At 37.6% G+C, this 12,101-nt stretch overlaps 1 protein-coding gene across 1 annotated transcript in view; it reads left to right on the top strand.

Moving 5' to 3' along the window:
• The window catches only part of LOC150091361 (protein mono-ADP-ribosyltransferase PARP4-like), a 577,845-nt gene that overhangs the window by 142,778 nt on the left and 422,966 nt on the right, over positions 1-12,101 (top strand). Inside the window, exon 9 of the mRNA XM_090390099.1 lies at positions 1,026-1,190. Within this exon, the coding sequence (XP_090246225.1) occupies positions 1,026-1,190 (165 nt within the window). The remainder of the gene's footprint in view (positions 1-1,025; positions 1,191-12,101) is intronic.

Below are 12,101 nucleotides of genomic sequence, written 5' to 3'. Positions count from 1 at the left end.
GCAAAAGTGTGGAGTCAAGATTGACAGAAGCAACGATTAAGAATTGTTTTCAGGTTTTACTAAAACAGTCATTAACAGCAATGAGAGGGATGATCTGCTACAAGACATTGAGCAATCTTGGGAAGAACTCCAAGTGAGAGGTTTTATCAGTGGAGAAATTGTTCATGATGAATTTTTAGGAGTTGATAATGATGAGTTGGATGAAAATGAGGGCAATGAAGGCAGTATTAACTTTCCAAACGTGAAATGTTGGTAGCATTTGAAACTACTTTGAGCCCTTCAGTGTGAAGAAAATGTGCCAGAAAATATATTTGAGGGTTTAAACAAATGTGAACATTTTTATGAACGATGTATAAAATCCAGTGTACAACAAAAAAATAACCAAATATTTTATGACAATTCTTAAAAGTGTACTAATATACTGTGTGCATCATGTAAGTAGTTATTTCTTAATATGTATGTATTAATAAATTAATTGTTTTAAAATGTTTGAAAATTTATTCATTTCCACTTATTTCTGATTTATTTTTACCATCTTTTACTATATTTCTGAATGTTGAATTAGTATTTTTCATTGTTGAAAAGGTCATATTTCTTTATAACGAAATTTTTGTTTAACGAGTTTTTTCAAGCGAACGATCGATTTTGTTATATAGCGCTCCGTCTGTATATATTAGCTACCCTTCAAAATTTCCAGACGTTCCTCTTATAAAGCAACCGTGAATATACCCTTAAGTTTGAATAATTAATGAAAGTTAAACCAAACATGTTTGTATAATTCGAAGCTATAAAAGTTGGCTATGTGCATGAAAGAGGCTCCATAGATAAAATATCAGTGCATACAAATTACTCATATCAGGAAATTTTAATTAATTAGGTCATGATAAGTCAGGGAGATTCATATTTTGTTACTACTCTGAAGCGTGTATATTTTAAATAAATTTTATGCAGTTTCACGGAGAAAATTAATGCTGGTAAAGTTTTAAAAGATACTGAAAATATAATTGCCTTTGTTTTTTTTTTAGGGTGTATTTATAGTTAGTGTGGGAAATTTGCCACCACAGGCAACTGTATACATCTGTATTGTCTATGTGATGGAATTATCTATGGAAAATGATTTAATTTGCTTCACTCTTCCTTCTTCTGTTGCTCCTTGGTGCAAAGAACAGGCATTAAATAAGATCACTCAGGTAATATATATCATTTTTATTGTATAGATATGGTATTTAACAAAGTATTTGAAGCTCTATATTCTGTTAATGATACAGTGCACATTTAGTTACCTGATTTAAAAGTTTGAAATTTTTGAAAATAAGTGTGGTAAAAATACTTGCAGCTGTGTGACTGTCTTTAATTTATATATAAGTATTATGGGTTTGAAAATCACACATTTGGCATGGTAGTAGTTATATAATTACTTTCTCTACTAACAGCCAATGTTAGTAGAGTAGATAATTCTTAGCCCTAATATCTAGTAGAAAAGGAAGAACAAGGAAATAGATGTGATAAATATATATATATTTTTTTTGTATTTAAGAAAAACGAGTCTAATCAGAGGGAATCATGTCAATTCGTTTCAAGACAATTTGTTGTATGACGGTTTAGTGCATGACAATTCACTGTATGCAACAAATTGTTGAAGACAGTTTGGTGGATGGCATTTCTCTGTATGTGACAATTTGGTGAAAGACAATTGGTAGCTATTGCTATTCAATGGACACTGCTCATCGTGGACTAATGTTATTAGTGGAGTCCCTCAGGGCTCAGTGTTGGGTCCATTATTGTTTTCTGTATTTATAAATGATATTGATGATGGTATATCAAGCTTAATGTCCAAGTTTGCAGATGATACAAAGGTTGGCAGGGTTGTCAAGGACACTACTGACACTATGCTGCTGCAACAGGATCTGGAAAGGTTGAGCAGATGGGCTGAGAGGTGGCAAATGAAGTTTAACATTGACAAATGTAAAGTACTACACATGGGAAACAGCAACCCCAGAGCAACGTATCAACTCTGTGGTACTACACTGACAGTGGTAGAGAATGAAAGGGACTTGGGGGTGATTGTGCAGGCAGATATGAAGTTCTCTGAGCAGTGCAGATGGGCTGCAAGAGTAGCTCATGGAGTATTGTCAATGATATACAGGAATTTTTCCAGCAGGGATAAGGAGGTGATTATTCCATTGTATAAGGCAATGGTCAGGCCACACCTAGAGTACTGTATACAGGTCTGGAGGCCTCATTTCAAGAAGGATGTAGAGCTGCTGGAACGAGTACAGAGAAGGGCAACAAGATTAGTGAATGGAACAAAGGGGTGCTCTTACGAAGAAAGGCTTAAGTTTTGCAAATTACAGTGTCTGGAGACTAGGCACCAGCGAGGTGATCTGATAGAGGTGTATAAAGCCTTGAATGGTTTGAGCATGCTCAATGCTGATGGGATTCTTCCTCTAGCTCAGAAAAATCACCTGAGAGGGCATAAATTCAAATTGAGGAAAGACAGATGTAGGATAGATGTGCGGAAATTTGCCTTTAGCCAGCGGGTGGTTGGTTGGTGGAACAGACTGCCATCCCTTGTGGTGGAGGTTGATAGCCTAAATAAGTTTAAGGCTCAGCTGGACAGGTATTTTGAACGAACAGAGGGGTGAAGTGGAAGTGGGTTTTTTTTTTTTTTTTTTTGGCTGATGCTACATAAGCTTGCTTTCTTGCATCAAATGCCTCTACTAATGCTAATGCTAATGCTATTCAGTGAGTTTGATGATTTGGTGAATTCTTTGGGAGAATTCACTATATGGCAAAGCAAGACAGAAAATGCAAACTTTTAACTGCCATGCTGTAAATAGAAAAAAGTGCCACGTACAGGTTAAAGATTGGAATACAAGAGAAATTAAAGGATGCTGGCTGGGTAATGTGCATCTTCTGACATTTGGTTTGCAATCTATGCTGTAGTTTTTATTGAAGGAAGTACCATGGATGAAGGGTAGGTGGGTAAGCTTCCCTGAAAGTTTAGTGGTTGGAATTGGAGTCTGAGTCCCCTGTGTGGAAAGGTACTCTGGCTCAGTGAGATGTTTTCACCAAGCCCTTGGTGGTTCTCGATGCTTCTGACTAAGGGACATTATACCAAAAGACAGTTAGCTTGGAGGATAGTAGTTAAAAGGGTGTTTATTTTTGTGCCAAACAACTAAGTTTATGAGGCATCTGTATATAATAGCTGTGAATTGCATATATTGTATTGTCTGTTTGACTTGTTTGCTTCTTAAAAAAACTGAGTTACCAGGTGAGGGGGGGACCAAGCACCAACCCATAAAAATTCCTTCTTTGTAATGGGATTTGAACCAAATCCCATTACAAAGTTTGGTTCAAACCAAGATGGCACTATAATGCTACCTGAAAGGCTGTTAGTATGGAGACAAGAGATAAAGAAATGCTTTTAAAATACTTTACTTATGTTACTTATACAACATAAATGGATAAAAAATATATTATTTTCATTTTTCTAACTGCTGTATTCCTCCTTTCTAAGTCACCAAAATTACTCTTGTTTCCTGAACTTCTTACTTCATTGATTTTCTTAATATTTGATCTCTGTGTGTGATACACTAGATTGTCACACATACACTAATTTGTTGTAGCTACCAAATGTCATAGCCACTGAATTGTTGGAGTCACCAATTGTCATACTCACCAAACTATCGTAACCATCAATTGTCTTTCACCAAATTGCCATATACAGTCATCCCCTTATTTGTGCAGTGGTTATGTTCTGGGAAAACACAGTGGAGTCCAAATCTGCGCAATGTGAAATGTAATTTATATGACATAATGAGGGTTCCGTATTTGTACACAAAAAAAAGATTGTCTCCATTCGGTAAGAAAAAAAGGAAAAAAAAATAGAGACGTCCATAAAATTAATCTTGCTAATACTTCTAGATTTTTAATCTAAATTCATTGCTTCTTCATCGCTGTTTTTCTCTATAAATTTCTTTATAAGGAACTAAAGCTAATGATAACATTCTGCAAAAATTTAAACTCCTCTCCAAATTCTGATCCATATCCAGAGCTTCTTGGCTAAGCTGATTTGCAAGTCTTAAAACTCAGTGTGCATCACTTTGTGTGCATCTTTTTCTTCACATTGCAAAAAAATATTATCCACTGATAATTGTTCTCTATGAGATTCAAGGACCTCTGTGGTATCTGCTGGTTCCAGGTCTTCAAATCCCTCTCTGCTAATCATTTTGCCAATTCTCACAATCTCAACTGCCTCTGGCATTTTGACTATGGCTTCTTTAGTGCAGCCTTGTGGCCACCTTTTTCCACACTGCATTCATTGTTGAATTCTTAACTTCATCCCACACGAATTCAATATTTTTTACAGCATCAAGAATGTTATAATTCGGCCAATAATCTCGAATTGAAAGACTGCCTTAGGTATTTTCAAAAAGGCTTCTGAGGTTGGGAAAGTTCATATTCACAATATTACATCAATACACCAACTGTTGAGTTAAAATAATAATTTTATATTGTATATATACCAACAATACAGAGGATACTGTAACAATCTATTTACAATAACTGAATAAAGCCTGAAGACAAAATAAAATACCAGAATTTTTAAAATGCAATAAAATATATAAGGTTAAAAGAATTAAAACTGTACAATTGTAGCTTTCGGGGGCGTCTGCCTCCTTTCTCAACAAGAAATAATGCTTTCGCAGCACATCCTTAAGTATCAGGTTCATGGCACACGTGGTTGACCAGGCGCATGAACAGAAGTTCCTACATGTGCCCCAGAACCGGAATCAGCTCGGGAATATGGTAAACAGAAATGCTCATCTTTTGAGAGGACTATAGCCCCAAAAAGGGGGTGAAGCTGCACACCCCTGTCCTATTCATAGTATTGTTATCGGATGAGCAAATCCACAAGCTCTCGAGCCACTTGCGGTCCCAGAACCTATGCACCCAATCAATTGCAGCACATCCTGATACTTAAGGATGTGCTGTGCAAGCATTATTTCATGTTGAGAAAGGAGGCGGATGCCCCCAAAAGCTACAATTGTACAATTTTAATAGTTTTAACACTTTTAACCTTATATATTTTATTGCATTTTAAAAATATTGGTATTTTATTTTGTCTTCTGGCTTTATTCAGTTATTGTAAATAGATTATGTTACAGTATCCTCTGTATTGTTGGTATATATACAGTATTAAATTATTATTTTAACAAAACGGTTGGTGTATTAATGTAATATTGTGAATATCTTCTTAGGTAATTAGTTTAAAGGAAGCTATAACACCTTGTTCCATCGGCTGAATTAATGAACTTGTATTCACTGAAGAAAGGTAACCTTCACATTTGGGTGCAAATCAGACAAATGTGCAGGATGACTGGGCACATTGTCAAGAATGAGCATGATTTTGAATACTATGTTCTTCTTCAGGTAATATCTTTTTGTTTCGACGCAAAATCAATTTAAAAACCAATCCTTGAAGATTTTAGATGTCATCCAGGCTTTATTGCTTGATTTCCAATGAACTGGTAAGGAGCTTTTCAGTATTCCTTAAAAATTATGAGGATTTTCTGATGTTTAAATTAGAAGCAATTTACACTTAAAGGCACCCTCTGCATTACCACATAACAAAAGTATTAACCTATCTTTTGCAGCTTTGAAACCTTTGGCGGTTTTCTCTTTTGAAATGAATGTTCGGCTTGGCACACACTTCCAAAATAAGCCAGTCTTATCAGCATTAAGCACGCTGGATATCATTATTCTTCTCTTTCTTGGTGATTCCCTTCTAGTTTTGTCTCTCTCTCTCTTAGGGTACTTGGGAATTTTTTTTTTTTTTCCCTAGTGCAGCTTAAGCCTCAGGCTTCCTTGCACCATATGGGTATTAATAATAATAATAATAATAACAACAATACCTTCAGTCACAATAACATCCTTTAAAGTTTTCGGATACAAAGAAGCAGCTTACTTATCTGCACTGGCTGCTGTTAATTTTATATTTTGAAGACTTTGATGTTTTTAAAATTTTCAATACAAACCTTACTGGCCTGAAAGACATCTGTATGCATTGATGGACTGGCTTCTTATTCTTGTAAGCGATTAAAAATTTGCAGAGCTTTGGCATGAATAATATCTCAACTAAGAAGCATTCTCTTTTGATTAAGATCTTCTATCCAGAAAGAAAGTAATTTTTCAGTTTTCTCTATTAACAGATTATTCACTTTTGTTGCACTCTTTTCAGCCAATGGATGTGGAACAGATAACTGAACTTTTTTAATTTTCTCAGCAGTTTCCTTAATTCATTGAATGCTGGATTCATTTATGCTATATTTCTTGCCCAATGTCACAACCTTTTCGCCATTTTCTAACTCCTTAAGGATTTTTAATTTTTACTCTAAATTTAAAATTTTTTTTGTTGTAGCTTTCTTCATTTTAGGCACTAATTAAACACAATTTATACAGAGAAGAAATATTAAATCAGCAAAAGCAATGCTTAAAGATTAAAACACTGTATGTTGCACCAACCAGAAAAAGATTTTGTTTGAACAGCTAACATAGGATAACTGATGAAGGGGGTTCCCAAATTAGGAAGTTGTTTCAAAAATAACCGGAAAACCACCATTTATTGCTATGTTTGGTTATAAGAATCAGTTTTGAATGCCTTTGTGATATTTTTCTCAAGCACATTTCTGGAGGTCACAACTATTAAAACAATAAAAACAATTTGCACTTTCCAGTTTATTGGGCTTTTCTGTTAGTGCAATCTATTATAAATGGGTAGTAAACTCGATCTTATTGCATTTGCAATAATACCGACAACTGGAATTCTGTGGGATTTTACATTATTATGGTGAAATATGTTTCTCCTTCAATGAAATCTTCAATCATGTAAAAAAACATAAATAAAATTTCCAATTTTGAAGCTTCGTAAACAAAAATCACGAAGGTAGCGAAACTTGCTGTGCAATCTAAAATTTTGGTAGTAAATACCTGACAGTGCAATAACGAAACCACCAAATCAAGGGATGGCTGTACAGCAAAGTGTCATTTACCAAATTGTCACATACAGCAAAATGTCATTTACCAAATTGTCTCATACAGTGAATTGTCATGCACTAAATTATCACATACACCAAACTGTCATGCACCGAATTGCCAAATACAGTGAATTTTTGAGCACTGAACTGTTGTTCAGTGAATTGCCTTGCAATGAATTGACATGGACCCAATCAGAGATCTGTTCCAGGTGAAATTGAATGTCACAGCACTATCTGACTATGGTAATAGCAGAAATAAAAACAAGTTAGTTAATGAACACGTGTTGCATTTCAGGCATGTTAATTTTTTAAAAAAATTAATTTATTTTTGTTTTTTTTATTTTTCTGTGATTAAGCGAAGTGCAAAGTAATTGTAATTATCTCCTTATCAATTAATTACTAAGATTATAACTTCATAGAACACTAAATAAAATTACAATCCTGTAATTTTACATTCTCTAAAATTAGCCCTTCAGTTTAATTTCAACTGGATAATATTTATTAGTCTCCCCCATATATTTTTAATTCTTCATTACCTCTCTTAATCTCATTTATGATCATTCTGCCTATATATATAGGTAAATAGCCCTTTAATAGTTTTAATTTTTTTTAAATATTTATTATGGAAATAGAACTATGATCTGCTGCTCTTATCTGTTTTTAATTTTTGTGACTTTATAACTTTATATATACACTGTGCTGCCACTTTATTAGGTACACCTACCTAGTAGCATGTTGAGCCTCCTCCTTTAGCCTTCAAAACAGCCTGAATTCATTTAGGCATGGATTGAACAAGATGCTGAAAACCTTTGTGCAGGAATGGAGTACCATGTAGACATGAGTGTGTCACACAGTTCCTTGAGATTTAACGGAGGTGTAGGCCTGCAGTGAACAGCCCTTTCCAGATCATCCCAAAGATGTTCAATAGGGTTGAGATCCATGGACTGAGCGGGCCACTGCAGCAAAGAAAAGTCATTGTCATGTTCCTGGAACCATTCCATAGTGATTTGGGCTTTGTGCACTGACCCATTATCCTGCTGGAAGTAACCATCTGACTGAGGATAAACTGTCAACAGAATGGATGCACTTGGTTAGCAACGATGTTTAGGTACGAGGTAGCATTCAGACGTCAATCTATGGGTATCAGTGGACCCAGTGTGTGCCAAGAAAACATTCCCCACACCATAACACTGCCCCCACCACCTTGCACAGTAGTTGTCAGACATGACGGGCCCACAGATTCATGTTGTTTTTGCCAAATTCTGAGCCTTCCATTAACATAATGCACCAGGAACTTTGACTCGTCAGACCAAGCAACTGTTTTCTAATCTTTGATAGTCCAGTGCTGGTGTTGATGTGCCCACAGGAGGCGTGCTCTCTTGTTCTTCATTGATAACAAAGGTACGCGATATGGCCGTCGGCTATTGTAGCCCATTTGCACCAAGGTTGTATTCTGACGTGATGGTCCATCTGTTTGCTTGCACAATTCTAGTCATCCTCCTCTGACCTCTCTCATCAACAAGCGATTTTCTTCCACAGGAGTGCCGTTGAGAGGATGTTTTCTGTTCATTGCACCATTTTCGGGGCGCCTCCGTAGCCAGGTGGGCAGGACCAGCAGTGCGTAGCACACGCTTCTTGATTAGACTGGGGTTCGAGCCCATGACCACCAAATACGGAGGATGCGGAAAGGTCAGGTAATGACCACCGCATATCCCCAGAGCAATATGGCCTTAGTTGCTAATGCTCCTAAAAACCAAATAACAACAACAACAACAACAGCACCATTCTCGATAACCCTTGAAAGCAGTGCATGAAAAGTTCAGGAGAACTGCCGTTTCAGAGGCTTTTCCAGCATGCCCCAAACTAGAGCAGCAAAGCAACGGGCACAAAGTGGCAGGAGTGCTGTGACTCGTGGGAGAACTGAGGGGGGGGTGATTCTCCAACGCATCACAGCCTAAAAAAATGTGCAGCTTGTGAAATGTTTGCCGAACTATCTGGAACGGAACATGATATTGCCATGGGGGATGTCTTTTTGTGTGCGCGATGCAAGGAGTGTAAGGAAATCAGGTGACAACTCAGCGTTGTTATGGGCCTATATGAGAGTTTGAAGGACAGGGTGGATGCCCTCGAAAGATCTAAATTGAGGGGCCCATCGGGCTCTCAGCTGCCCACATCAACGCCAGAGCTTGCACTTGGTCATCACGCAACACAGTGGCAGCCCCCAAGGCAGAATGCGCTGGTCCCTCAGGAACTAGTAGTTGTTGGTGACTCTATTGTCAGGGAGACGGGGAATATATTGTGTAAAAAGGATAGGTGGAACAGGACCAGGGTATGTCTGCCAGGGGCAAAGGTTGATGACGTTGTAGAGCAGATATCATCTTTTAAGGGCACAAAAGGTGATATAGTTATGTTGGCACTAATGATATCAAGAGTAGGAGACCGGCAGAACTGCTTAACAAGTACAGGTCACTGTTGAAAAAAAGCCGTGAAATAGGGTTGAATTTGAAAGTGTCTGCAATTCTGCCCAGACACGATAGGAGGGAGTATATGATGAGAGCCTTGTCGATCAATTCGGCCCTGGAAAGATTGTGCAAGGCTCAAGGGGTAGAATTTGTTTCAGCCTGGACTGTACTTGTTAACAGGAGAGACTGCTTCTACAGGGATGGGATACACTTAAATAGAAAGGGTGCAAGAATATTTGCTGATGCTATCGAGGCAGTGTTGGGCGACCTGGAGCGTGGGGTGTTGGGGGTTTCAGGGACGGGTGGCGGTCATCGTGGAACGGGTAGGTATATGGGATGTGTTAGGGTAACAAAGAATAGAAGGAGCATGTATGCTTGCATGTATACCAATGCTAGAAGTATAGTAAATAAATTTGATGAATTTGAAGTGTTGGTCAAGACATCAAAGGCGGATATTGTTGGGATATCAGAGACGTGGTGTCACACAGATATAAGGAATGCCGAACTGGAATTTGGGGAGTACAATGTGTACAGAAAGGATAGACAGGATAGAAAGGGAGGAGGTGTTATGCTGTTAATTAAGAAAAACATAAAATCAAAAGAAGTGCATCCAGTTGATATAGATGAACAGTGCACTGTTGAGTCAGTTTGGTGTGACATAAGCACTGCGAAAGCAAAAATAAGAGTAGGAATGTGTTATAGGCCTAATGACTCGAATGAGTACAATGAACAATTGTACAGAGAAATAGAGTGGGCTAGTAAATCGGAATGTCTTATAATGGGGGATTTCAACTTCCCAGATATTGACTGGAACTTGTGGGTTGGTCACTCACACACTAGTCAGACTTTTGTGGATTTATTGGATGATTGTTTTCTGCAGCAGCATGTTCGAGAGGCAACCAGAGAAAGTAATACTCTTGATCTGGTTATCAGCAGTGATCATTCATGTATTAGGAATTTGCAGATAAAAGAACCACTAGGTGGCAGTGATCACAGTGTACTCACGTGGGATTTACTTAAAGATTTAATTTCCATCAGGGGTAAAGGAAAAGGTTTTTGCTTCCGTAAAGGCGAGTACAGTGGTCTCCGACAGTTTTTAAATTCTGTACAGTGGGATCAACTGACGATGTTACCAACAGTAAATTTCTAAGTGGGAAGCATTCAAGGAATTAATCGTGGAAGCTACTTAAAGTTTCATACCTATTAAGAAATATTGTTCAAGGTTTAGGCCTAAATGGTTGTCAAATGAACTAATGAGACTCGTAACAGAGAAGAAAAATGCATGGGATGCATACAAATTAACACGTGACACAGAAGCCTATGATAGCTACAAGTTGATCTGTAACCAAGTTACAAAGGAGGTTAGGCAGGCGAAGGCAGATTAAGAGAAATCCTTGGCAAAAGATTCTAAGAAAAACAGCAAGGATTTCTTTACTTATATAAACTCTAAAAGGAAGGGGATGAATCTGATTGGTCCACTTGACATCGATGGTTCGACTGTTGATGATCCTGCTCAGATAGCAAACAAACTGAATGAGTATTTTGCATCTACATTCACACGTGAGGAATTATTAAGGTTTGAAAATGGCAGAAGATTATCAAATTGTAGCAGGGTACTTAATGATTTTGTAATAACTGAGAGCAAAGTGGAAGAGAAACGGTTGAAGTTAAACGTAAGAAAAGCACCTGGGGTGGATGGGATCTATCCAGTTATATTAAAGGAGGCAGCAAAGGAAGTAAGTAAACCCTTAGCCATAATTATGAGAGCATCCTTGGACTCAGGGGAGGTCCCCACGGACTGGAGATGTGCAAATGTATCCCCAATTCACAAAGGGGGATCGAAGGGTGACATGGGTAATTACAGACCAGTTAGTTTAACTTCTGTTCCGGGTAAAATAATGGAGTCGCTGGTTAAAGATGCATTGCAGGATCATCTAGACAAGACTGCAGCAATAATTCAGACACAGCATGGGTTTGTTAAGGGAAAGTCTTGTCTGACAAATTTGATAGGATATTATGATGTGGTTACAACGGAACTGGATGCAAAAAATAATTTTGATATCATATATTTGGATTTCAGGAAAGCTTTTGACACTGTTGCGCATGGAAGACTATTGTACAAATTGGAGCAGAATGGTATTAAGGGTAAGTTGCTACAATGGATAAAAGGATGGTTAAGTGGGAGAAGACAGAGGGTGGTAATCAATGGGTGCTGATCTTCGTGGACTAATGTTATTAGTGGAGTCCCACAGGGGTCGGTGTTAGGTCCACTGTTGTTTTGTATATTTATCAATGATATTGATGTAGGTATATCAGGCTTAATGTCGAAGTTTGCAGATGATACAAAGGTTGGCAGGGTTGTTAATGACAGTAATGGCAGTGTGCTACTGCAACAGGATCTAGATAATTTGGGCAGATGGGCTAAGAAATGGCAACTGAAGTTTAACCTTGACAAATGCAAAGTACTGCATATGGGTAGAAGTAACCCCAGAGAAACGTACCAACTGTGTGGTACTACACTTAAGGTGGTAGAAAATGAAAAAGACCTGGGAGTAATTGTGCAGGCAGATATGAAGTTTTCTGAGCAATGCAGACAGGC

Source organism: Mastigoproctus giganteus, chromosome 1 (assembly GCF_048544385.1).
Source record: "Mastigoproctus giganteus isolate SK-2022 chromosome 1, ASM4854438v1, whole genome shotgun sequence".
NCBI classification, from domain to species: domain Eukaryota; kingdom Metazoa; phylum Arthropoda; class Arachnida; order Uropygi; family Thelyphonidae; genus Mastigoproctus; species Mastigoproctus giganteus.
The sequence above is the reverse complement of the archived record's forward strand: the minus strand, read 5'-3'. Positions and strand labels throughout refer to the sequence as shown.